The sequence below is a fragment of the Hyla sarda genome, chromosome 8, assembly GCF_029499605.1.
Source record: "Hyla sarda isolate aHylSar1 chromosome 8, aHylSar1.hap1, whole genome shotgun sequence".
Taxonomy (NCBI): domain Eukaryota; kingdom Metazoa; phylum Chordata; class Amphibia; order Anura; family Hylidae; genus Hyla; species Hyla sarda.
The window spans coordinates 174265344-174293147 of NC_079196.1; the positions used below are offsets into that span (position 1 = coordinate 174265344).

General features: G+C 45.5%; 1 protein-coding gene across 8 annotated transcripts in view; it reads left to right on the forward strand.

Annotated features, from left to right (window-relative positions):
* VWA3A (von Willebrand factor A domain containing 3A) overlaps positions 1–27804 on the forward strand; it is a 247492-nt gene that overhangs the window by 63391 nt on the left and 156297 nt on the right. For 7 of the 8 annotated variants that reach the window (XM_056534783.1, XM_056534789.1, XM_056534787.1 and 4 more), the window contains exon 2: positions 2016–2090. In XM_056534783.1, coding sequence (XP_056390758.1) covers positions 2016–2090 — 75 coding nt within the window. Of the gene's footprint in view, positions 1–1650; positions 1661–2015; positions 2091–27804 lie in introns of those variants that run through there. The other variant, XM_056534785.1, reaches the window with a different exon arrangement.

The window sequence follows — 27804 nt, forward strand, 5'->3', positions numbered from 1 at the left end:
AGAGCCTTACCAGTGCCTCATCAGAGCCTTACCAGTGCCTCATCAGAGCCTTACCAGTGCCTCATCAGAGCCACACCAGTGCCCCATCAGAGCCACACCAGTGCCCCATCAGACCCACTCCAGTGCCCCATCAGAGCCTCACCAGTGCCCCATCAGAGCCTCACCAGTGCCCCATCAGAGCCTCACCAGTGCCCCATCAGAGCCTCACCAGTGCCCCATCAGAGCCTCACCAGTGCCCCATCAGAGCCCCACCAGTGCCCCATCAGAGCCTCACCAGTGCCCCATCAGAGCCTTACCAGTGCCTCATCAGAGCCTCACCAGTGCCCCATCCGAGCCCCACCAGTGCCCCATCAGAGCCTCACCAGTGCCCCATCAGAGCCTCACCAGTGCCCCATCAGAGCCTCACCAGTGCCCCATCAGAGCCTCACCAGTGCCCCATCAGAGCCTTACCAGTGCCTCATCAGAGCCTCACCAGTGCCCCATCCGAGCCCCACCAGTGCCCCATCCGAGCCCCACCAGTGCCCCATCAGAGCCTTACCAGTGCCTCATCAGAGCCTCACCAGTGCCCCATCAGAGCCCCACCAGTGCCCCATCAGAGCCTTACCAGTGCCCCATCAGAGCTTTACCAGTGCCTCATCAGAGCCTTACCAGTGCCTCATCAGAGCCACACCAGTGCCCCATCAGAGCCTTACCAGTGCCTCATCAGAGCCTCACCAGTGCCCCATCCGAGCCCCACCAGTGCCCCATCAGAGCCTCACCAGTGCCCCATCAGAGCCTCACCAGTGCCCCATCAGAGCCTCACCAGTGCCCCATCAGAGCCTCACCAGTGCCCCATCAGAGCCTTACCAGTGCCTCATCAGAGCCTCACCAGTGCCCCATCCGAGCCCCACCAGTGCCCCATCCGAGCCCCACCAGTGCCCCATCAGAGCCTTACCAGTGCCTCATCAGAGCCTCACCAGTGCCCCATCAGAGCCCCACCAGTGCCCCATCAGAGCCTTACCAGTGCCCCATCAGAGCTTTACCAGTGCCTCATCAGAGCCTTACCAGTGCCTCATCAGAGCCACACCAGTGCCCCATCAGAGCCACACCAGTGCCCCATCAGAGCCACACCAGTGCCCCATCAGAGCCACACCAGTGCCCCATCAGAGCCACACCAGTGCCCCATCAGAGCCACACCAGTGCCCCATCAGAGCCTCACCAGTGCCCCATCAGAGCCTCACCAGTGCCCCATCAGAGCCTTACAAGTGCCTCTTTAGAGCCTCAAAAGTGCCTAACCAGTGCCTCATCAGAGCCTTACCAGTGCCTCATCAGAGCCTCACCAGTGCTTCTTTAGAGCCTCACCAGTGCCTCTTTAGAGACTTACCAGTGCCCCATCAGAACCTTATTAGTGCCGCTTTAGAGCCTCACCAGTGCCCCATCAGAGCCTCACCAGTGCCCCATCAGAGCCTCACCAGTGCCCCATCAGAGCCTCACCAGTGCCCCATCAGAGCCTCACCAGTGCCCCATCAGAGCCTTATCACATCTTATCAGTCACTCATCAGCGTTTCTCCAGTCCCTCACCAGAGCCTCATCATTGCTGTCTGGGCATGCTGCGAGTTGTAGTTTTGCAACATCTGGAGGTCCACAGTTTGGAGACCACTCTCGTAAAAGAAATAAAAATGTAATGTTCTAAAGTTCTGTAGAAATTGGCTTATAGCAAGTGCCCAAAATGCTGTCCAATCCGGGGACCACTAGTGGTGTCCGGGGCTCTACAACATATTTTTTCGGTTAAGCATCTTGCATAATATTTTTCTTCTGTATGAACTGTCGGCAGCGGTGCAGGCTCAGTACTGCTTACTACCTCCCATTTATCATAGAAAATGTACCAGTCCTGTGTCAGTCTAGTGTGACCAGGGCCTAAGAGAAATTAGTTTATTACTTCACACAGAACAGGTCTACAGTTCTAACATCTTTATTCTATGTCTAAAGTTACAGACACTGACACATATTTCTGCTTTGTATCCTGTTCACTGCAGGTATGACCAGATGGATACATATACAGATAACATGGCTCTTATTCTGGAGAATGAGCAGTTCTTCAAAACCTCTTAGTAAGTTATCACTTTTCTCTTTGTATAACCTTCACCAGGGATTAGCATAATCTGTAAAATATGTCATTCAATCCCTATAGTGAACACTTGTCCTGGTCACATAGATAAGAGCGCACAATGTTTGTTTAAGCTAAAGGGCGCTTTATTAAACTGCAACACTTAAAGGGGTACTCCGGTGGAAAACTTTTATTTTTATAAATCAACTGGTGCCAGAAAGTTAAACAATTTGTAAATTACTTCTATTAAAAAATCTTAATCCTTCCAGTACTTATTAGCTGCTTTTTGGAACACAGAGCTCTCTGAAACACTTTTGGAACACCGAGCTCTCTGTTGACATAACAAGCACAGTGCTCTCTGCTCACATCTCTGTCCATTTTAAGAACTGTTCAGAGCAGGAGAAAATCCCCATAGAAAACGTATTCTGCTCTGGATAGTTCCTAAAATGGACACAGATGTCAGCAGAGAGCACTGTGCTCGTGATGTCAGCACTGAGTTCCAAAAAGAAAATCATTTCCTCTGTAGTATTCAGCAGCTAATAAGTACTGGAAGGATTAAGATTTTTTTAATAGAATTACTTTACAAATCTGTTTAACTTTCTGGCACCAGCCATTTAAAAACCGGCCACTGAAAAAGGACTGATTTTGGCAGTGGCAATCAGTCATTTTTCAGTTAGGCTGCACTCGCTCCCTGCCTGTCAATCAGACAGGCGGGAGCGAGCGCATTGGCTCCCCGGCCACTGACTGGGAGGCCACTCCTCCCGCACATCGCCGCCACCGCCTCGTTGCCGCCGCTGTCCCTGCACGCCCGTTGCCGGACTCTGCAGTAACTGCAAGTGTAATGAGGGAACGGGGTATGCAATACTTTCTTCTTTACATAGCAGAATGTGCTATGCAAAATCACACAAAAATTATTAATGGAAATCAAATGTATCAACCCATGGAGGTCTGGATATGGAGTCACTCTAAAAATCAAAGTGGAAAACCACACTACAGGCTGATCCAACTTAGATGTTTCCTTACAACAAGTCACAATGAGGCTCAGTAGTGTGTGTGGCCTCCACATGCCCATATGACCTCCGTACAACGCCATGGCATGCTCCTGATGAGGTGGACAGTCTTGGAGGGTGGAGCGAGACATGATGTCCCAGATGTGCTCAATCGGATTCAGCTCTGGGGGACGGGCGGGCCAGTCCATATCATCAACGCCTTTCTCTTGCAGGAACTGCTGACACACTCCAGCCACATGAGGTCTAGCATTGTCTTGCATTAGGAGGAACCCAGGGCCAACCGTCTGAGGATCTTGGTACCTAATAGTAGTCAGGCTACCTCTGGCAAGCACATGGAGGGCTGTGCGGCCCCCCCAAATAAATGCCACCCCACACCTGATCCACTGCCAAACCGGTCATGCTGGAGGATGTTTCAGGCAGCAGAACGTTCTCCACGGCATCTCCAGACACTGTCATGTCTGTCACATGTGCTCAGTGTGAACCTGCTTTCATCTGTGAAGAGCACAGGGCACCAGTGGCGAACTTGCCAATTTTGGTGTTCTCTGACAAATGCCAAACGTCCTGCACGGTGTTGGGCTGTAAGCACAACCCCCACCTGTGGACATCTGGCCCTCATACCACCCTCATGAAGTCTGTTTCTGACCGTTTGAGTGAACACGTGCACATTTGTGGCCTGCTGGAGGTCATTTTGGAGGGCTCTGGCAGTGTTCCTCCTGCTCCTCCTTGCACAAAGACGGAGGTAGCGGTCCTGATGAGTTGTTGCCCTCCTATGGCCTCCTCCAAATCTCCTGATGTACTGGTCTGTCTCCTGGAAGCGCCTCCATGCTCTGGACAGTACGCTGACAGACACAGCAAACCTTCTTTCCACAGCTCGCATTGATGTGCCATCCTGGATGAGCTGCACTATTTGAGTCACTTGTGTGGGTTGTAGACTCCTTCTCATGCTACCACTAGAGTGAAAGCATCGCCAGCATTCAAAAGTGACCAAAACATTTGCTAGGAAGCATAGGAACTGAGAAGTGGTCTGTGGTCACCACCTGCAGAACCAATACTTTATTGGGGGTGTCTTGCTAATTGCTTATAATTTCCACCTGTTGTCTGTTCCATTTGCACAACAGCATGTGAAATTGATTGTCAATCAGTGTTGCTTCCTGATTGGACAGTGTGATTTCATAGAAGTGTGATTGACTTGGAGTTACATTGTGCTAAGTGTTCCCTTTATTTTCTTGAGCAGTGTACATTTATTATAAAAATTCTTCTTTTCATTAGCTTACAGTGGTAGAAATCCTCTCAGGGGAAGGGGGTGTGTCCCTCCCTTGTGGGGGGGAGGTGATTGGTTGGTCTGCTCATGCAGCCTTGTCTATAAGTCCTCTCTTGTCCATTACTCACGGACAAGCTTGATGCTGCTGCAGGAATTTGTTAGTGTCCCAGTAGGTATGGGGACCCCTAGTGGTGGGATTTTCAGAAGCCATTTTCTTTATTAAAGGAAATCTGTCACCAGTGTCACTTGCACTAACCTGTCGGTACTGACAGATAGTGCAGGTGACACTGATGACAACGGTACTCACCTTGTTGTGTTCCATGGCAGGGATCTCCGGTAATCTCCTCCGTTAGCTCCGCTCCGGGCTCCCGGCTTGGGGCATGGGTGGAGCTTACTGACGTCATCGGTGCTGTTCACTCACAGCGGGACCCAGCAGCGATCAGCTGTGGTGATGTTAGTAAGCTCCGCCCATGCCCCAAGCCGACTGGTAAGTGCAGGTGACACTGGTAACAGATTTCCTTTAAATATTAAAAAAATTTAAACAACCATATTAAAAAAGGTCTTTAATTTTGATCAGTAACAACATATAAAAAGTTATTGGATCTGACAGACTCATTGAAGGAAACAGCAAAGCCCTGTGAGCTATGCTGTTTATGCATCTTTGGGAGTTAGGGAAACATAGTAGCTTTTGGGGCTATGCACGTCTCACATGTCACACTTTGCCAACTTATAACCATAATGCAAGACATGCCCAACTGCAACCTGCTTGTGACAGCCAAATCGCAACTGTAAAAAAGCTGTGTGACCGCACGTACAGACAAATCACACAATTATTTTGGTTGCATGAGTTTGCCATCATGCGATTCATGTCACTGTGCATTCCTTACATAAAACAGTCGCCCATGTACTCCCCTTACCAAGGCTTATTTGTTTGAATATATATATATATATATATATAAACATAAAGCACGGCAAAGGAAAAGAGGGGGGGGGCACTTACGAGTTGGAGTCTCTTGGAGGGTGCAGACTTGGAGGGTGCAGTCTCTTGGAGGGTGCAATAAAATTCCATAGCGCAGGACGCCAGGGTACAACCACCACGCTGCGGACCCTGGCGTCATGCGCTATGGAATTTTATTGCACCGAATAAGGACACAGTCTGCACCCTCCAAGAGACTCAGACTCGTAAGTGCCCCCCCTCTTTTCCTTTGCCGTGCTTTCTTATGTTTATGGACTTGTCTGTATGTGGTCGAGCACAGTACGGAGACTCGTAGGTGCGCGTCAGTAAAGAAAGCCGCTTACCGTGTCTGAGAAGAAAGAGATCACCTAAGTGTATTCTATAACAGCAGTGCCGACCGCTGTGTCTTACCTGGTACATATATAATGTTTGTAGTGGAAACCAGCACTACATTCTCTGACTTCATGTCTGTTGGTGTGGTAAAAAGTGGATCGTATGCACTTGCCTGACGAAGGGCCTATTCCAGGCCAGAAACGCATTGCTTCTGAGTTTAATAAATGTACAGTGGTCCCTCAAGTTACAATATTAATCTGTCCCAGGACGACCATTGTATGTTGAAACCATTGTATGTTGAAACCATTGTATGTTGAGACTTGAGACCATAACTCTATGGAAAACTGGTAATTGGTTCTGAAGCCCCAAAATGTCATCCAAAAATAGGAAAAAGTGAGGATTAAAGAAAAATAAGTAAATAACTAATATAGATAAAGCAAATCCTTACATATAAAAGTAAGAGCCACTGGGAGCTGTAATCACTGTCTATGTAGAGGACAGGAGCTTCTTCAGGGTCCTGTACAGTACACGCAATGTTTTAAAAAAAAGTAACATGGAGTCGCCCTCACCTGGTGTCCACAGGAGCATCTAATCCTGGCACAGGTAAAGAGTACAGAACATGTAATACCTCCCTGTACTGTAGGGGGCACTACCAGACAGCCAGTCAGTGCATACGCTTCAGTAATACAGGTGTTTTACCAGTAAAATGCCCATTCTGATTGGTCGGTTCTTCCAGCCTTTTATGTTGAGTTTGGTTTCAAGTTACAATGGTCCAGAAAAGACCATTGTATGGTGAAAATTTTGTATGCTGAGGGATCACTGTATTGTTAATAATTGATCAGACTCTTTGATCAGACTGGTACCAACACTGCCAAATGGTCCACTTTTTACTACACCAAGGTCCCAGTCTTTACACCATATCAAACATTGGAGATTTATCAAAACTTTATGCAGAGGAAAAGTTGACCAGTTGCCCATAGCAACCAATCTAATAGCTTCTGTCATTTTAAAAAAGGCCCCTGAAAAATGAAAGAAGCGATCTGATTGGTTGCTATGGGCAACTAGTCAATTCTTCCTCTACACAGGTTTTGATAAATCTCCCCCATTGTGTTTCTCTGGTAGGATCTAAGGTGCAGGACCAACTACTAGAAATGATTACATGTCTTCATAGACATTGTGCCCTTAGCACAGTGCCATCTTGTGAGTGTAACACTGCTATGGTACATGTGTCACCCTTTACTCGCTTTACTAGGTTCTTATGTCCTATTTTTTTCATCCTTTTTGGTGCTTACTTCATGTTCAGCTTTTACACAGAAGACAGTTTTAGGGTCTATTCACACTTGTGAATTTCTGCTTGCGGAATTCCACCTGAAATTAAAGGGGTACTCCAGTGGAAAACCATATATATATTTTTTAAATCAACTAATGCCAGAAAGTTAAACAGATTTGTAAATTACTTCTATTTACAAATCTTAATCTTTCCAGTACTTATCAGCTGCTGTATACTACAGAGGAATTTACTTTCTTTTTGAATTAATTTTCTGTCTGACCACAGTGCTCTCTGCTGACACTCTTTTATTATAAAAATTAAAAAACAAAACCCAAAAACAAGTCCAATTGACTGTAACAAAAATTTGCAAGACTGAACATAAATACAGACTTTCTGTCTCAAAATAACAACAGACATTTTTCTAACAGGCCAGCCTAGGTAATCTAACAAAAATGACCTACCTATATCGTCCAACCCCCCCCCCCCCCCCCCCCAAAAAACACACACATTCCTTATAAAACATAAATAAAGCTTTCCTCACCAAAAATTATATATATTTTAAATAACAAAATAAAAATATGGCGAACTGCCTCAACTAAAAATTACCCAACTTGGGGAAAAAAAACCCCACACACATATACATATATATATATATATATATATATATATATATATATATACATACACACACATATACATATATATATATATATATCTATATATATATATATATATATATCTATATCTATATATATATATACATATATATACACACACACACATGCACCTACATACACATATATACATTACTCTCCATCTCCCCTTTTTTTTTCCTTCCCCTTTTTATAAATAACAAAAGAAAAATATGGCGAACTGCCCAAGTTTGGTTGCCTGCAAGCCCTTTACAGTCTATCCACAGAAAACAAAACAAAAGGCTAAGGTGACATGCATAGCCCCTCACCAGGAAGAAGGATGGCAAACCTGATAAAATTAAATTTAAATACCTTTCCCTATCAACCTCTAACCCTATCGCTATCCCTTCATGAAACTGACCCTAAACTCACCCTAACATACATGCACTATCCCTGGCTAAAATTAATGTACTTTACCTTAAGGGCATAGTACCTAGGGCACTTCAAAAGAAAAACCTCTCCACAGGAGAGAAGCCCTACTGGTACCAAGACTGCCATACTCCAAAGACCTGATCTTCCCGAGGTCACCGGTGATGTTCCTACAGACCTCCACCTCGGAGAGGACTTTCTGTTGGGTCGATACTAAACACCGTGCATTCCACGTGTAGTACCTAACCACTAAGCTAACTAAGAATAAAGTGCCCCGATCTCAGCCACCCAGGGTCCTGAATGCCACATAAGCCCACTCCGCATAGGTAAGGCCGGCAAGTTGACTCCAGCTGATGGAAGCACCCACCCGGTTGTAGACCCCTATATTAAAGGGACAATGAAGCAGGAAGTGGTCCATGCTTTCCAGCGTGTCCCCACACTCTTCTCGGGGACATCCCCGGTCATCAGAGTTCCTGCACTTCAGGTTGTCCCTTACATATAGCTTCCCCTGAAAGCAGCGCCAGGCCAAGTCCCAAAACTTCTGGGGGATCCTTTTTATGTTTAAAAGGTACAAACCCACCCCAGTCCCTGAGCGCCAGAGGCTTCTGGAAGTGGGTCAACAGAACCCGTTTGTCAAGGAACTGCCTCGACTGGGTCCTGATCTCCCACACTCCCAGACCCCATTGACGTATCGCCTTCAGAGTCGGGGTAGCGTAAGCCGGAAGATATCCATGGGGTGTACGGAGGTCCTTCACTTGCCCTCCTCTCTCCCATTCCTGGAAGAAAGGCCGAAACCATTCCCTGCAGGAGATTACCCACGGAGGAGCCCTCTCTTTCCAGAGGTTTGCAACGTTGGCTTTCAAGAAGGTGTTTGTAAAGAACACCACGGGGTTTACCATAGATAAACCCCCTAGTCTCCTCATGCGGTACGTAACCTCCCTCTTGACTAGGTTCATCCTGTTCCCCCATAACATCTGGAAAAACAGGCTGTAGATCCTAGTGTAGTAAGCCTCTGGCAAGAGACATACACTGCCCAGATAGATAAACAAGGGGAGCAGGTACGATTTTATCAGGTGTACCCTTTCCCTGAGGGTCATAGACCAACCCTTCCACTGGTCCACCTTCTGAGTGGCATCCTGGAGCTTACCATCCCATTTTTTGGTGGGATAATCATCCTGGGCGAATGTGATGCCTAAGACTTTTGCTGATTCTTGGGGCCCTGGAAGGGTGTCCGGAAGATCAAACGTGGGATCTCCCCCTCCCAGCCAGAGACTCTCACACTTATCCCGGTTGATCTTAGACCCGGATGCCTCCAAGTAGCTGTCCACCTCCGACATCACCACATCGACCTCCTCTCTCTCTCGAGGAGACGAAAATAGTGACATCATCAGTGTACGCTACCACTCTCTGGGTAACAGCCGGCTCCACCAGACTCATCCCGACTCCCGCCAATGGTTCGCGACTCACCCTCCTAATGAAGGGATCGGTCGCAAACACATATAAGAGCGGGCTCAAAGGACAACCCTGACGGACTCCGGACCCCACCTCAAAAGAGCGACCAGACCAACCGTTCACCAGCGGGAAACTATCTGCCCCTGCATACAAGATCTTAAGCCAATTAATAAAAGTACACGGTAAGCCATATCTCAGGAGGACGGACCAGAGGTACTCGTGGTTCACCCGATCAAATGCTTTGGCCTGATCCAAGGACAGCAAGTACCCCTTCCAGAAACCAGCACTACTCCGCTCCACTGCCTCCCTGACACTAAGGACAGCACTTAAGGTGCTTCGGCCTGGAACAGTGCAGTGCTGGGCCTCCGAAAGGAGCCGGGGTACAAACTTCACCAACCGATTAAACAGTATCTTAGCCAGAAGCTTCCTGTCCGTATTGAGAAGAGCTATGGGCCTCCAACTCTCAATATGGCTGGGATCTTTACCCTTTGAGAGAAGAATCAGGGCTGACCTCCTCATTGACTTCGGCAGAGTGCCCAAGGAGAGACACTCATTGAATACCTCAGTCAAGAGGGGAGCTAAAGACTCCTTAAAGGTCCTGTACCACTCGGATGTTAAGCCATCCGGACCTGGTGACTTCTTAGGGGCAAGCCCCTTGATCCCCAGTCTCCCTTCCTCTTCCCTGATTTCTTCTGCCAAAACATCAAGAGGGGGGTCTACCCCTGGCTCAGGAATGGTTTCAGCCAGGAAAGCCGACATCCTGTCTTGATCTAGATCCTTCCTTCCCAAGAGATGTGAGTAGAAGGATCTGACAACCTCCAAGATCCCTGATCTGGACCAATTCAGAGATCCTGTACTATCAATCAGTCCTGAGATGATCTTACTACTCACTGACATCTTGCAGTTTCTGTAAGGGTCGGGTGAGCGGTACTTCCCGAAATCCCTCTCAAAAACCAAAGATGCGTGCCTATCATACTGACACCTCATCAGCAAGGATTTCACTCTGGAGATATCCTCTCGGCTACCTCCAGTCGAAACGAGAAGCTCGAGTTTCCTCCTCAGACCCTGATACAAGTGGTACCTGTTCAGGGACCTGAGGCTCGAGAGCTGGCGGAAGAACCCCGCAACCCGCTTCTTGAATATCTCCCACCACTCTGACTTACTACTACATAGGCCCAGTAAAGGTACCTGACTGAAGAAAATCCTCAAAAGACTGTCTTGCCTCCGCTTCCTCCAGGAGGGACGAATTCAGCTTCCAATAACCTTTACCCATCCGGGGGTTCTCTGAAACATTTAAGGAAAACAAAATCATACAGTGATCGGAGAACTCCACCTCAACCACGGACACTGCAGAAGAGACGGCTTCCTCCTTTAAATAAAACCTATCTATCCTAGACCTGCGACTACCTTGATGATAGGTGAAACCGCGTGGCCCGAGGGGCACCGGATGTGGGTGTCCTCTAGGCAAGCTTCTCTAGTTATGCTAATCAGTGCCACACTATCGCAAGTCAGCGGACCATTGGAGCCTCTCCTATCTTGGGACCTTGTTACATTATTGAAGTCCCCTCCAAAGATCACCTGCCGACTCGTAAAAAGAAAGGGCTTAATCCTCATAAAGAGATCTTTACGGCCCCGCTTAGTTTGCGGGGCGTAGATGTTAATGAGCCGGAGCTCTTGTCCCTTCATGAGGACATCTAAGATCAGGCACCTCCTCATTTCTAATTCAATAACCCGTCGGCATTCAACAGGAGCGGTAAAAAGGACCGCCACCCCATTATATGGCTCAGCCGCAAGAGACCAGTGGGAGGGACCGCGCCTCCACTCTCTTCTGGCTTTTACCAGAGAGGCTAGATCTGACAACCTGGTCTCCTGTAAAAAGAAAATGTCGGCTTCAACACGGCCGAGAAAATCAAAGGCTGCAAATCTAGCCTTATCAGACTTTATGCTGGCACAGTTAAAAGATGCCAGCGTCAATGGGGTGAGTGCCGCCATACAGGGTGATTAAATTAGACGGCCACACCCTTTACTTTTGTTTACCCTTCTTTTTAGCCCCCTCATCCCCCGAAGACAACGAGAGGGCAGAACCACTAGTGGACCTTTTTTTAGACTCCGATTGGTCCATAAGGTCCCCGTCTCCGTCTGGCCCCGGTCTAGCCCTGCCCTCCGAGGAAGGTGCCTCGACAGGACAGGGCCCAGTTCCCCCAAGAAGCTCTTTCTCCCTAGGCACCTCGCCCTCACCTTCCCCCTCCAAGGAGGGGGAGGAGATGGTATTGAGGATGAGGTATCGGTTTGACAGGTCAATCAGAGGGGGGGCAGCCAGGCTTCCGCTTTGCACCTGGCCCGTAGTACCAGGAGCTTCTTTCTTCCTTTCCTTTTGCCCTTAACTCTCTTTTTGGGCCTCACCCCACTCTCCTCATCCACACTTTCATAGTGGGAGGAATCGGAAGGGTCAGTCATATTGCCATCCTCTCTGTGAAGTCTCCTGGTCTCCCCATCTAGCACAGTCTCCTCCAGGGCTTCAGTAGTTACAGGGCCAGCTTCAGGAGCAGGGACTGACTCTACCCCTGCCACCTGGGCACTCTCCAGCTCCCTACTCCTTCTACGATTTTCCTCCCGCCTTAGTCTGGCAGGGCCCTTTTTCCTCCTCACTAGCCCTGTTGCGCCCCCATCCCTGCCCGTACCCTCCCCAGCCGAGGCAACTTCACAGCTGGAGCGATCACTGCACGGGCGAAGGCGCTAGGACAACGGCTGAAAGGGTGTCCGAGGACACCACACAGGTGGCACCGGATCTGCCAACAGGATGCGGCCAGATGACCCACCCCACCACACAAAGCGCAGACCTGCACAGTACAGGCTGCGCTAAAGTGGGTGGGGCTGCCACACCTGTGACAGACCGTAGGTTGCTCCTGGTAGAAGACCTGGATCCTATCACATCCAAGGAAGGCGGCTGACGGAATGTGGGCAACTGTACTCCCTGAACACTTGAGTTTGACGGAAAACGTCCAGGCCCCGGACCAGATCCCGTGCTCATCCAAGTTTTTCTTGGGCATGTCCGTCACATCCCCATACCGTCCGTGCCAGGTCATGATGTCATAACAAGAAAGTGACTCGTTACGGGTCAAAACGGTCACTTTCTGACGGGAAATTGCCTTTACGGCAAAATCCTGCCAGCCGGGCTCGTTCTTTGCCACTTTGTAGTTTGACCAGAAGAGTTCGACCCTCTGGCTGAACGAAACTGACATCAAACTCGGATGAACCGTAGGGGTGAATCAGGGCAAAGATGTCACTTGCCCTGAATTCCATCTGAAGGAGGAGCTCAACCATTTTTGCGCGAGGTGGACATGCATCCTCGCCCCTCCAAATCAGACGGACCACATTCCTACGGTTATTGTCCTGCCTGGGTGTCGGGAGGGACCAGACCACCTCCCCATTCCGCTCTCGGAAAGCCCCCAAACCTCTCTATACAGAAAGACAGGTCGACCTCACCCCTCCCCTCTACTTGGATCGACCTGTCGCCCCTACGCAGAGCCTCTAGGAGGCGCTGTTGCAAGTGGCCTCCAGAGCCGGATGGAGACGGGGACCCCCCGAACCCCCCCCGCAGTGACATTAGCATAGCTCCTAGGAGCAGTCATTACCTGGGGGGCAGCTGGATCAGACCCAGAACCATCAGCACAACCAATCACACCACTACTCCTATCTTTATTCCCATCCATACCAGACCTTCCACTCTTACCACTACTACTCCCACTATCATTCACTCCACTTACACTCCCACATGCACTCCTCTCATCCACAACACTACTAGACTCAGCATTCTGACATCCTCCACTCTTTTCCTGCCTAATAGATTCTGGGCTGGCTGGGACTTGTAGTATAGCTGGTTTTAAAATGTTCTTTGCTGACTTAGGGGTTGACACTAACGGCTCCTCCTCCATGGGTGATGTCCCTTCTGGAGTCTGAAGCTGCCCCACTGGGCGCAACCCAGCCCCACCCACACTCTCTAACATGCAGGGAATCCCCACCGTGCCACTGTTGCCCGTCCGCACGGGCTCCACAGAATATATAGTACTCAGAGGACCGCCCCCCGAGCACTTGGACCCACCACTCTCTGCCACCGGTGCCTGGACACTCCCCCCCCCCCTCACAGGGGAGTGCCCTGCAACGCCGGTAATGCCCACTGCACTCGGGGAACCGCCCCCCGAGCACACGGCAGCATAACTTGCCTCTGGCACTCGGACACGCCCCCCTCGACCCTGGGGCGGTCCTGCAGCACTAGAGCTGCTCACCAGGAGCCCAACCTGCCCTTCCCTACTGACAGGATGGGTGGGCTTCACATCTATTGCGTCCGCAGCCATCTTTGACGCCATGTTGTACCCCCCCATGCAGGCCCCGTTCCACTATAGATACAGGGTCTGGCAGTCTGGGGGACCCAGCAGCCTGGACCAGCTTTGCAGCTGCCCAGACTGCTGGAAAGGACGAAACACAAAGGACACTGTTTCTTGAACCTTCTGTTTCTTTTTCTTCCTTTTCTTCACTAAATCATCTTTGCCCAGATCCTCACCGAAGGCGAAATTATCCAAGTGGGTAGGTGACTCCTGCTGTATGATGGCCCTCAGCAAACCCCCACTGGCCAGGTCCTCTTCACTGCTATCCTCACCATCACTAGAAGGTAGTGCCACCTGATACGGCTCAGGGTAGCTATCTTGTGGGGGCTGGGGGTTACTTGCACCAGGGATGACATCCCCCTCACTTTCTACAACTTCACCTTTACCTGACTCTCCGTCACCTTCCTCCCCTCCATCATCCTCCTCACTGCTGTCTTCATGGCTTTCTGCACCTTCTTGCCTCACTTTAAACCTGTCTTCATTATACATCTTTTCTTTAAAGAACCCTGCACCCCCAGCAATGTTCTTTCTGGCCTCCTACACCTCAGCCACCTCTATTTTCAGTGCCTGAGCAGAAAACTTCTGCCTCTTACCTCCTGCGGCATGTTCAGCCTGGTAAAGTGTGAACTTTAGTTCTTCTCTCAGGCTCTGAAGTCTTCTGCCCAGCTCCTTGTATTCCGCCATCTTGGCCTGGATCCGTGACCCATAGGTTTCCATGGACTCTCTTGGACCCCGCACCCCCCATTGCTGGGGTTCTGGAGTATCAGAAGGTCCGCTGCTGTTGCCAATAGCCTTGCATCTTTCCACTTTGAATGGGGAAGTGGGCTCCACATTTCTGCGGGCCCTGCTAGAACGTCTCACCCCAACCTTGGAACCGGCTGTAGACACTTTCTTCCCCCCTCTCGCCAGCCGGGAACGAGAGGTAGAAGCCAGAGACTCCCGGGGCTCCATGCAGGAAAGCTCTCGCCAGGGGCCTGCCACACCCCTGGGAAGGCAGATGAAAAAGGCTGCTTCTCTCTGTGTGGAAGTCTGGAGCTCAAAAGAGACACACCTGATAACTTTACACACTGAAACTGCTGTGTTCACAGGATGTGCTCTCTGCTGACACTTCTGTCCATGTCAGGAACTGTCCAGAGCAAGAGAAAATCTCCATAGCAAACCTATCCTGCTCTGGACAGTTCCTGTAATGGACAGAGGTGTCAGCAGAGAGCACTGTGGTCAGACAGAAAGGAAATTCTAAAAGAAAAGAGCTTCATCTGTAGTATACAGCAGCTGATAAGTACTGGAAGGATTAAGAATTTTAAATAGAAGTCATTTACAAATCTGTTTGACTTTCAAGCACCAGTTGATTTAAAAAAAAAAAAAAAAAAATGTTTTCCACTGGAGTACCCCTTTAAAGCCCACAGACTTCTATGGGATTCCACACTCCCATTCACACTTCTGAATTTCCACTTGCAGAAATCCGAAAGCGGAAATTCAGAAGTGTAAATGGGAGTGCGGAATCCCATAGAAGTCTACGGGCTTTAATTTTATGCGGAATTCCGCAAGTGTAAATTCTGCCGTGGGAATAGACCCTTAAATAAGCATAGTGGCATTGTAAGGGTACGTTCACAAGGGCGGATTTATTTGCAGGTTTCCCGCCTCGTATTTCAATGAGGGTGGGCCCTTTTCGGCTGTTCGCAGCAGATTTTTCCACGTAATTTCCGCTGCAGAAAATCCGCCGTAAACCCTACTGACTTCAATGGGGCTTGTGGCGGATTTTCTGCAGTGGAAAATCCACTGCAGACAACTGCAAAGAGCCTGCCCCCTTTCAAATATGCAGCGGGAAACCCGCAAATAAATCCGCCCGTGTGAACACACCCTTAAGCATGGGGAAGGACAGAGCAGCAGGTGGATTTCAGACTTCAGAATACCATTAGGCCAGTGCTCCTGTGTATTCAAGCAAAGCCAGAAATCATCCAGCTGGATACGGGTGAAGAAAATAAATTGTAAATGAGCCATTCTAGATGTATCATCTCACACTGCTCTTTCTTCATATGTGGCATAGACTTCCTTCTACATGTACCGCCCTGAAGTCTAGAGACAAAGACATCCTGACCCAAGGATATTTTTACAGCATGAAAGTAAAGTGCATTGTATGTATTGATCAGAGATCGATAGGAGCGGAGCACATCCATGCGTATGGGCTGAGCATTGGAGTCATCACATTTGTAATATTGAGCTGAACAATTCCGGTGTGTGCGATCTTAATAGGTGTTATACTTTATACTGGTCAGAGCTGTTATCATATCAGCTATCCAATACAGAACTGCGCTTCTCAAGTGCTTTTACGGCACTTTAGTATTGACTAATGTTCTAGCAGCCAAAAGGAGCTGAAATAGATACATGTATCACAGTGCCATAGGTCCTACTTGTGCCGTCATATGGTGTCTCTGTACCACATTGTAGTAATATGGCAGCATACCACAATTTGACTGCTTCATAAATTCTGTGGGAATGAAAAACAAACCATAGACATTCCCCCGTGTGAAATCAGCGCTACATTTAGGTACAGAATGTGCCTATCATTTTCCATGGAGTGTTTTGGAGCTGTAATATGGCCCATGTGCTTGATGCCTTACATTGGCAAAGGTACTTGAGCTCTCCTAGTGCCAGATTCCTGATCTTCACTGCTCTGGATCCACTGAGGCCTATTTTAACCCCTTCCCGACCTATGACATACCTGTATGTCATGGGTGGCAAGGTGTTCCCGACCCATGACATACAGGTACGTCATGAACAATACTGCCGTTACTCGCGGCACCCCGCAGCGCCCGGAAAGATGGTGGCTATCACTGATAGCCAGCCATCTTACCATGCGACCACGGGGGGTTTCATCCCCCACCCACCCCCAGCGATCGCTGCTATCAGCTGGTCAAATCTGACTAGCTGATAGCAGCATTTCGCTATGAAAATACTTAGCAGCGCGGTGTGTGAGTCCCGATCACGGGGATCGGGACACACACTGCTCTGCTAAGTGTCCCTGACCCGTCCCCCGGCATCACTTACCCGTCCGAGCGGTGTCCCGAGCGGTGTCCCGAGCGGTCCTGGAGGTCCTGGCGTCCTCCATGCGGTCCCGGCTGCGCTGCGTCCCGGAGGTGAGTTTGCAGCAGCAGTGCGGCATCTTCATTGGCAGCAGTGAGATCGCCGTAAAGCGATCTCACTGCTGCCTCTGAGAGTTTCAAAACTGCAACTCCCAGCATGCCCAGACAGCCTTTGGCTTTCTGGGCATGCTGGGAGTTGTAGTTTTGCAACATCTGGAGGTCCACAGATTGGAGACCACTGTATAATGGTCTCCAATCTGTGCTCTTACAGATGTTGCAAAACTACAAATCTCAGCATGCTCAGTCTGTCCAGACATGCTGGGAGTTGTAGTTCTCTAACAACTGGAAGAGCACAGATTGGAGACCATTATACAGTGGTCTCCAAACTGTGGACCTCCAGATGTTGCAAAACTACAACTCCCAGCATGCCCAGACTGCCCAAGCATGCTGGAAGTTGTAGTTCGGCAACATCTGATCCTTCAGATATTGCCGAACTACAACTTCCAGCATGCCTGGGCAGTCTGGGCATGCTGGGAGTTGTAGTTTTGCAACAACTGGAGTCACACTAGTTGGGAAACATTGTCCGTTTCCTACCTCAGTGCCTCCAGCTGTTGCAATTGTTGCAAAACTATAACTCCCAGCATGCACTGACAGACCATGCATGCTGGGAGTTGTAGTTTTGCAACAGCTGGAGGCACACTGGTTTGGAAACACTAAGTTTGGTTGCAAAACACTTGAAAGTTTATTACTTAACTTAGTGTTTCCAAACCAGCGTTCCTCCAGCTGTTGCAAAACTACAACTCCCAGCATGCACGGACAGCCAAAGGGCATGCTCGGAGTTTGCAACAGCTGGATGTTTGCGCCCCCCCCCCCCCAATGTGAATGTACAGGGTACACTCACATGGGCGGAGGTTTACAGTGAGTGCTGCAAGTTTGAGATGGCGCAAATTTTGCGCTGCAGCTCAAACTTCCAGCGGCAAACTTGCTGTGAACCTCTGCCCATGTGACTGTACCCTAAAAACACTACACTACACTAACACTAACCTAAAATAAAAAGTAAAAAACACTACATATACTCATACCCCTACACAGCCCCCCTCCCCCCAAAAAATGAAAAACGTCTGGTACGCTACTGTTTCCAAAACGGAGCCTCCAGCTGTTGCAAAATAATAACTCCCAGTATTGCCGGACAGCCATTGACTGTCCAGGCATGCTATGAGTTTTGCAACAGCTGGAGGCACCCTGTTTGGGAATCATTGGCATAGAATACCCCTATGCAAATCCCTAATTCAGGCCTCAAATGCGCATGGCGCTCTCTCACTTTGGAGCCCTGTCGTATTTCAGGGCAACAGTTTTGGGACACATATGGGGTATCGCCGTACTCGGGAGAAATTGCCTTACAAATTTTGGGGGGCTTTTTCTTCTTTAACCCCTTATGAAAAGGTGAAGTTGGGGTCTACACCAGCATGTTAGTGTAAAAAAATAAATTTTTTACACTGACATGCTGGTGTTGCCCTATACTTTTCATTTTCACAAGAGGTAAAAGGGAAAAAAGACCCCCAAAATTTGTAACGCAATTTCTCCCGACTACGGAGATACCCCATATGTGGGCGCAAAGTGCTCTGGGGGCGCACAACAAGGCCCAGAAGGGAGAGTGCGCCATGTACATTTGAGGCGATTTGCACAGGGGTGGCTGATTGTTACAGCAGTTCTGACAAACGCAAAACAATAAATATCCATATGTGACCCCATTTTGGAAACTACACCCCTCACGGAATTTAATAAGGGGTGCAGTGAGCATTTACACCCCACTGGTGTATGACAGATTTTTGGAACAGTGGTCTGTGAAAATGAAAAATAAAATTTTTGATTTGCACAGTCCACTGTTTCAAATATCTGTCAAACGCCAGTGGGGTGTAAATGCTCACTGCACCCCTTATTAAATTCCATGAGGGGTATAGTTTCCAAAATGGGGTCACATGTGGGGGGGGGGTCCACTGTTCTGGCACCAAAGGGGCTTCCTAAATGGGACATGCCCCCCAAAAACCCTTTCAGAAAAACTCTCCAAAATCCCATTGTCGCTCCTTCCCTTCTGAGCCCTCTACTGCGCCGGCCGAACACTTTACATACGCATATGAGGTATTTCCTTACTCGAGAGAAATTGGGTTACAAATTTTATGGTGATTTCTCTCCTTTTACCCCTTGTAAAAATTCAAAAATTGGGTCTACAAGAAAATGCGAGTGTAAAAAATGAAGATTTAGAATTTTCTCCTTCACTTTGCTGCTATTCCTGTGAAACACCTAAAGGGTTAAAACACTTACTGAATGTCATTTTGAATACTTTGGGGGGTGCAGTTTTTATAATGGGGTCATTTATGGGGTATTTCTAATATGAAGACCCTTAAAATCCACTTCCAACCTGAACTGGGCCCTGAAAAATTACGATTTTGAAAATCTTGAGAAAAATTGGAAAATTGCTGCGGAACTTTGAAGCCCTCTGGTGTCTTCCAAAAGTAAAAACTTGTCAATTTTTTTATGCAAACACAAAGTAGACATATTGTATATGTGAATCAATATGTAATTTATTTGGAATATCCATTTTCCTTTCAAGCAGAGACTTTCAAAGTTAGAAAAATACTAAATTTTCAAAATTTTCATGAAATTTTTAGATTTTTTACCAAGAAAGGATACAAATATCAGTGAAATTTTACCAATAACATAAAGTAGAATATGTCCCGAAAAAACATTCTCGGAATCAGAATGATAAGTAAAAGCATTCCAAAGTTATTAATGTTTAAAGTGACAGTGGTCAGATTTTCAAAAAATGCCCAGGTCATGAAGGTGAAAATGGGGTGGGTCATGAAGGGGTTAAAAGGGTACTCCAGTGGGGGGGAAAAATTGAATATCAACTGGTGCCAGTAAGTTAAACAGATTTGTAAATTACTTCTATTTAAAAATCTTAATCCTTCCAGAACTTATCAGCTGCTGTATGCTCCACAGGAAGTTCTTTTCTTAAATTTTTTTTTCAGTCTGACCACAGTGCTCTCTGCTGACACCTCTGTCCATGTCAGGAACTGTCCAGAGCAGGAGAGGTTTGCTATGAGGATTTTCACCTGCTCTGGACAGTTTGTGACATGGACAGAGGTGTAATCGGAGAGCCCTGTGGCCAGACAGAAAAGAAATTAAAAAAGAAAAGAACTTCTTGAGGAGCATACAGCAGCTGATAAGTACTGGAAGGATTAAGATTTTTTAATAGAAATAATATACAAATCTAGTCAAAGTAATAGCTTATACCTCTAGGACCTCACCAACCTTGGTGCATAATGATAGGGGTGGAAGTAAATTTAAGTATAACAGCGTTACTCATATAAACTTTTTAATTAGATATAAATAAAACGTATATTATGAACAAATTTACACATTTAATTGGCACTGTTGGATGATAATCCCACTGGGCCCTGGTTGGATATCAAAAAATTATTAGAATAGATATTAAGATGGATAATGTCCAATAATCTAGTATTCCAGTATGTATGAAGAAAAAGTCCGTTAATCCGCAAACGAAAAAATGTAAAAAAAAAAATCCCGTTTTGTAACAGAGTAAGTCACTTAAAAGAATAAAAGTCAATCTCCAGATAAAGGATACAAATGGTGTTAAACTATTTCTCACCACTGCTTCTGGCAGCTCGATAATCCTCTATTGTGTGTCACAGTCCCGTACTCCTCTCGTGCTCCGATGGCAGGGGGGCACGGTAGTCTCACGTCTCCCTTGCAGCCCCGATGGCATGGGGGCGCAGAGTGATAGTCCGTGCCGCAAGCCCCGATGGCAGGGGAGCGCGATGTGATGGTCCGTGCTGTAGGCTGCACTTGCTCACCGGCTGTCTCTTGATGATATTAGTCTGATACTCCGGCAAGAGTGTCAGTCAGCACGGGAGCGTGAGTGGATCTGGCGACAGCGGTGCGTTCAGGAGCAGTGGACAGTCCGGGGATGGCGTCCCACGTGGAAGCTTTAGCTGCAGGAGATGTAGGCTGTGGAAGATGGTTAGAGGTAAGGTTGCCGCCAGGCAGGGTGGAATAGACTGGATTAACTCCTCTGTTGCCGGGACTTGTAGGTTTGCAGACGGACACTGGTAATAGCTGTATGAACAGTGCCAAACACCTAAACGCGTTTCGGGGTGCTGGGAATTGTAATCCTCCGACCCCTTCCTCAGTAGAAATGTGTATATAATGAAACTTAGTGGTAACGCTGTTTTTATAATAAAATTACACCTGTTGGTGATTACTGGAACTGAAGAGAAAACCCGGTCTATGGATTATAGTGAGTTGTCTCTTAGATCTATCAAATATATGGAGCGGAGCAGCTTTCCCAAACTATTTGGGGAAATCGGATAGAACCTTGTTCACACCCCGGTTTTCCCGGATAGCCAGATCAGTCAGGGCATTCGCAGCGCAAAGAGTGTATTCACTGCAAATGGCATGACGATCATAGGAATTACAATGTTACACTCTAGGAGTGTATGTTATTGTTTTGTTAAATATACACAAAAACATAAAACCGATGTAACATAATAATATATTGGTTCTACATGAAAAATAATAATGATAAAAAAATGACTAATGATGCATACATATACAAATGAATTTAGAAATAAATATACATAAAGTAAATATAATTAAAAATAATAATAAAAATAAAAATATAATAATAAAATAATAAAAATAAAATGAAATAAAATGAAAAAATAACAATAAATATAAATATAAATAATTATAATATATTTATATAAATCTAAATGAGAATGTAAATATGAAAATAAAAATGAAAATAAATATTAATATAAAAATGAAAACATTAAAACATTACAAAATCAATAAAGATAAATTCAATATACTAATTAAGTTATAAACACGTAATATCTGGCGCAGGAAGATGTACGGTGAGGGGTTCCCATCAGACCACAGACCGCCGACAGGGATCTATACATGGCGGCGGGCGGTGGTCGGAGGAGAACCACATCATAGAAATCCAAACAGCTCAAAACTGCAATTCAAGCCTTTTGGTTCCATCGATCCAAATTCGAAAATCATTTTGCTCTCGGCCCTAGACATTTTGATCATATGGCTACCCCCCCCCCCCAGTCTGGTTTAATTACTTGGAGTCCTACAAATTTTAAATTAGATGGATCTCTGTTATGGGTTATTTAAAAGTGTGTTGATAGTGGGTGTTTTAAATCTCCTTTTTTATATTGTTAATGTGTTCTGCTATTCTGAATTTCAATGTTCTTTTTGTTCTCCCCACATACTGTTTTTTACAATCACATTCTAAAATGTATATGACTCCTTTTGTATTACATGTGATGCATTCATCTATTTTCCATATAAAGTTATTAGTCCGAGATTTTACTTCCACTGTTTTTTTTGGATCTGAGGTGGTCTTACAATTGTTGCATATTCCACAACGGAAAAAGCCTTTGGTAGAAAGCCAAGTTTTGCTCTCTTTATTGGTTATAGGTGGTTTTATAGAAGGGGCAACTGTTATCCCCAAATTCGGCGCCTTCGTATATATAATAGGGGGTGGTGTGGTAATGTTTCTCCTATGATTTTGTCTTGTCTAATTATTTCCCAATGTTTCTGAATCACTTTCTCTACCTTTTTTGTGTAAGCTATTGAATGGCAAAATAATTCTAAACTCCGGTATCTCTTTTTGTGTATTTTTATTGTCTACGGTGAAAAAAGTTGTTCTGTCTAATGATTTTACTTTGTCTAAAGATTGTTTTAGGGTCTCGTCTGGATAACCTTTATCTGTGAATTGTTTAGTGAGGACCTCAGCCTCCTCCAAAAAGGTCCAGCAGATAAGGGGGGTGGTGTGGTACTGTTAAATACTATAGACTACAATAAAGAGTGTTGGAGACAACTTCAAGACCAGGACACGTATAAAAAACTATCTAAGGATCCCACTGAAGATTTTACTACACAACTGCACGAACTTTGTCACATTGCACAGGAGAAGGGTATCATCACCACTAACGAATCTAAATTTATTTTGAGCACCCCGGGGAGATTGCCTGTATTCTACTGTCTACCTAAAACCCATAAAAACATCAAAATACCTCCAGGAAGACCCATGGTATCTGGGATAGGTTCTATAACATCTAACCTATCCCAATACGTTGATAAATTTCTACAACCATTTGTGCGGAAAACGAAATCCTATTTAAGAGACACTACTCAGGTAGTGGCCATGGTGGAGACCTTCCAATGGGAGGAGTGTCTTCTCTCTATACTGTAATTCGTCATGATTTGAGCCTCAAAGCTGTTAGAAAATTCCTGGAGGAGGGTGAAATAAAACTGGAACAGGTAGACTTTATAACACAGGCAATTCACTTCATTCTTACTCACAACTATTTCTTTTTTGAAGGGGATTTTTATTTACAGGAAACCGGTACCGCCATGGGCACCAGATTCACGCCAAGTTATGCCAATCTATTTATGGCACTATGGGAGGAAGAATTCATCACCCCCAGACTTGGCGCGAATCTGGTGCTCTGGCGACGGTATATAGATGATATTTTCTTGATTTGGGGAGGGTCTTTATTTGATTTAGAACACTTCATCCACCAGTTAAATGTCAACGAGCACCATCTTAATTTTACTTCTACTATCAGCACCAGCCACATTGATTTCCTGGATTTACAGATCAAGTCATCCAAAGACCGATTAATTTGTAATACGTTCACCAAATCCACAGCTAAAAACAGTTATATTACATACAATAGTTGTCACTTACCACGTTGGTTACTTAATGTGCCAACTGGGCAATATCGTCGCTTAAAGCGCAATTGTACCAACAACGATACCTTTTTGGAGGAAGCTGAACAATTCACAGATAAAGGTTATCCAGACGAGACCCTAAAACAATCTTAGACAAAGTAAAATCATTAGACAGAACAACTTTTTTCACGGTAGACAATAAAAATACACAAAAAGAGATACCGGAGTTTAGAATTATTTTGCCATTCAATAGCTTACACAAAAAAGGTAGAGAAAGTGATTCAGAAACAATGGGAAATAATTAGACAAGACAAAATCATAGGAGAAACATTACCACACCACCCCCCTATTATATATACGAAGGTTCCGAATTTGGGGATAACAGTTGCCCCTTCTATAAAACCACCTATAACCAATAAAGACAGCAAAACTTGGCTTTCTACCAAAGGCTTTTTCCGTTGTGGTATATGCAACAATTGTAAGACCACCTCAGATCAAAAAAAAACCAGTGGAAGTAAAATCTCGGACTAATAACTTTATATGGAAAATAGATGAATGCATCACATGTAATACAAAAGGAGTCATATACATTTTAGAATGCGATTGTAAAAAACAGTATGTGGGGAGAACAAAAAGAACATTGAAATTCAGAATAGCAGAACACATTAACAATATAAAAAAAGGAGATTTAAAACACCCACTATCAACACACTTTTAAATAACCCATAACAGAGATCCATCTAATTTAAAATTTGTAGGACTCCAAGTAATTAAACCAGACTGGAGGGGGGGGGGGTAGCCATATGATCAAAATTTCTAGGGCCGAAAGCAAAACGATTTTCGAATTTGGATCGATGGAACTAAAAGGCTTGAATTGCAGTTTTGAGCTGTTTGGATTTCTATGATGTGGTTCTCCTCCGACCACCGCCCGCCGCCATGTATAGATCCCTGTCGGCAGTCTGTGGTCTGATGGGAACCCCTCACCGTACATCTTCCTGCGCCAGATATTACGTGTTTATAACTTAATTAGTATATTGAATTTATCTTTATTGATTTTAATGTTTAAATTTTTATATTTATATTTATTCTCATTTTTATTTTCATATTTACATTCTCATTTAGATTTATATAAATATATTATAATTATTTATATTTATTAGAATTTTTTCATTTTATTTCATTTTATTTTTATATTTATTTTTATTATTATATTTTTATTATTATTTTCAATTATATTTACTTTATGTATATTTATTTCTCAATTCATTTGTATATGTATGCATCATTAGTCATTTTTTATCATTATTATTTTTCATGTAGAACCAATATATTATTATGTTACATCGGTATTATGTTTTTGTGTACATTTAACAAAACAATAACATACACTCCTAGAGTGTAACATTGTAATTCCTATGATCGTCATGCCATTTGCAGTGAATACACTCTTTGCGCTGCGAATGCCATGACTGATCTGGCTATCCGGGAAAACCGGGGTGTGAACAAGGTTCTATCCGATTTCCTCGAATAGTTTGGGAAAGCTGCTCCGCTCCATATATTTGATAGATCTAAGAGACAACTCACTATAATTCATAGACCGGGTTTTCTCTTCAGTTCCAGTAATCACCAACAGGTGTAATTTTATTATAAAAACAGCGTTACCACTAAGTTTCATTATATGCACATTTCTACTGAGGAAGGGGTCGGAGGATTACAATTCTCAACACCCCGAAACGCGTTTAGGTGTTTGGCACTGTTCATACAGCTACTACCAGTGTCCGTCTGCAAACCTACAAGTCCCGGCAACAGAGGAGTTAATCCAGTCTATTCCGCCCTGCCTGGCGGCAACCTTACCTCTAACCATGAACGCACCGCTGCCGCCAGATCCACTCACGCTCCCGTGCTGACTGACACTCTTGCCGGAGTGTCAGACTAATACCATCAAGAGACAGCCGGTGAGCAAGTGCAGCCTACAGCACGGACCATCACATCGCGCTCCCCTGCCATTGGAGCTTGCGGCACGGACTATCACTCTGCACCCCCTGCCATCGGGGCTACAAGGGAGACATGAGACTACCGTGCCCCCCTGCCATCGGAGCATGAGAGGAGTACGGGACTGTGACACACAATAGAGGATTATCGAGCTGCCAGAAGCAGTGGTGAGAAATAGTTTAACACCATTTGTATCCTTTATTTGGAGATTGACTTTTATTCTTTTAAGTGACTTACTCTGTTACAAAACGGGACTTTTTGTTTTTACATCTTTTCGTTTGCAGATTAACAGACTTTTTCTTCATACATACTGGAATACTAGATTATTGGACATTATCCATCTTAATATCTATTCTAATAATTTTTTGATATCCCACTAGGGCCCAGTGGGATTATCATCCAACAGTGCCAATTAAATGTGTAAATTTATTCATAATATACATTTTATTTATATCTAATTAAAATATGAGTAACGCTGTTATACTTAAATTTACTTCCACCCCTATCATTATGCACCAAGGTTGGTGAGGTCCTAGAGGTATAAGCTTCCGGTGGGGTCCGGCTATAGCTTTAAAGGGGTATACCAGGGAAAAACTTTTTTTTAAATATCAACTGGTTCCAGAAAGTTAAACAGATTTGTAAATTACTTCTATTAAAAAATCTTAATCCTTTCAGTACTTATGAGCTTCTGAAGTTAAGGTTGTTCTTTTCTGTCTAAGTAATCTCTGATGACACGTGTCTCGGGAAACGCCCAGTTTAGAAGCAAATTCCCATAGCAAACCTCTTCTAAACTGGGCGGTTCCCGAGACACGTGTCATCAGAGATTACTTAGACAGAAAAGAACAACCTAAACTTCAGAAGCTCATAAGTACTGAAAGGATTAAGATTTTTTAATAGAAGTAATTTACAAATCGGTTTAACTTTCTAGAGCCAGTTGATATATAAAAAAAAGTTTTTTCCTGGATAACCCCTTTAATTACCTCGGTCCTTCTGTTGTGAGCTGCACCTTATTTTAAATAATTTACAAATCTGTTTAACGTTCTGGCGCCAGTTGATTTAAAAAAAAAAAATTCCCACCGAAGTACCCCTTTAAGGGGACTCGTCTTGCCATGCCTGAACACTGTGGAAAGGGGATAAGTCTTGTTATCCTGCATAACTCCTTACAGACTTCCCTGGCTCTTGTTCCCATATGTTGTGGCTCTTGTTCCCGTATATTGTAATTCTGACCTCAGCTTTGTCCCTAACTTTGTTCTTGGCTTTGGATTGTCTGCCTTGTACCTGTAGTTCTACTTCTGATTCTGATCCTTGGTTATGTTACTGACTACCCTTCTGGCTCATCTCTGGCTTATTTCATTCTGACTGCTCTACTGTTGAAGACTCTTGGCTATGTTCTGGATTTCATAACTACAACATCAGCTGTACTGCCACCACCCCGTGACTCCCCCGGGGACCATAACCTCGAGATCTTCCTTCAGCAAAGACCTCTTTACCAGTGGAATGTACAGGAATCCCCTAGACTGTACCCCAGTCTAGTTGGCACCCTTCACATTACAGTTTAGAGTAGCTGCATGTCCACTGTCATCCTGATGATATGGTCACACAGCAGAACATCTGTGTAGAATTCCGCCTGAATATTACGCACGGATATTCTGCTTCAGCAGAGTCCCATTGATTTTAATGGGATTCCACCGCACTATGCACACGGTCCTAGTACCCGCCGGATCGGTGCAAATGTGCAGAATGTCCTCCCCTGTTTTCCGGGCAGAGATTCAGCACATTTAACGCTGTGTAAACATGGCCTTAAAAGGAAAGCTTCCAAAGAGTCCACTGATTCCAAGGTGTGAAAATGTTCATCTAGTGATCTGATCCCTTTGCTTGAGGTTTTGCAGGTTAGGACACCCATTTTCTTTTACAACATCCCCCAACAACTAGTTTGTAACAGCTGGAGGCACCCTGGTTGGTAACATTGCTATACTGCGATTTCCAACCTGTTGCTGGCTGTCAGGGCATGCTGGAAATCGTAGTTTTGAAAAAGCTAAAGTCATGTTGTTATTGCATTGTATACCAACTGTACGCAGCATTACTCTTATGATCTAACGTAGTCGTGTAGATATGTCAATAAACTATACCTATGATTTTGCCTTC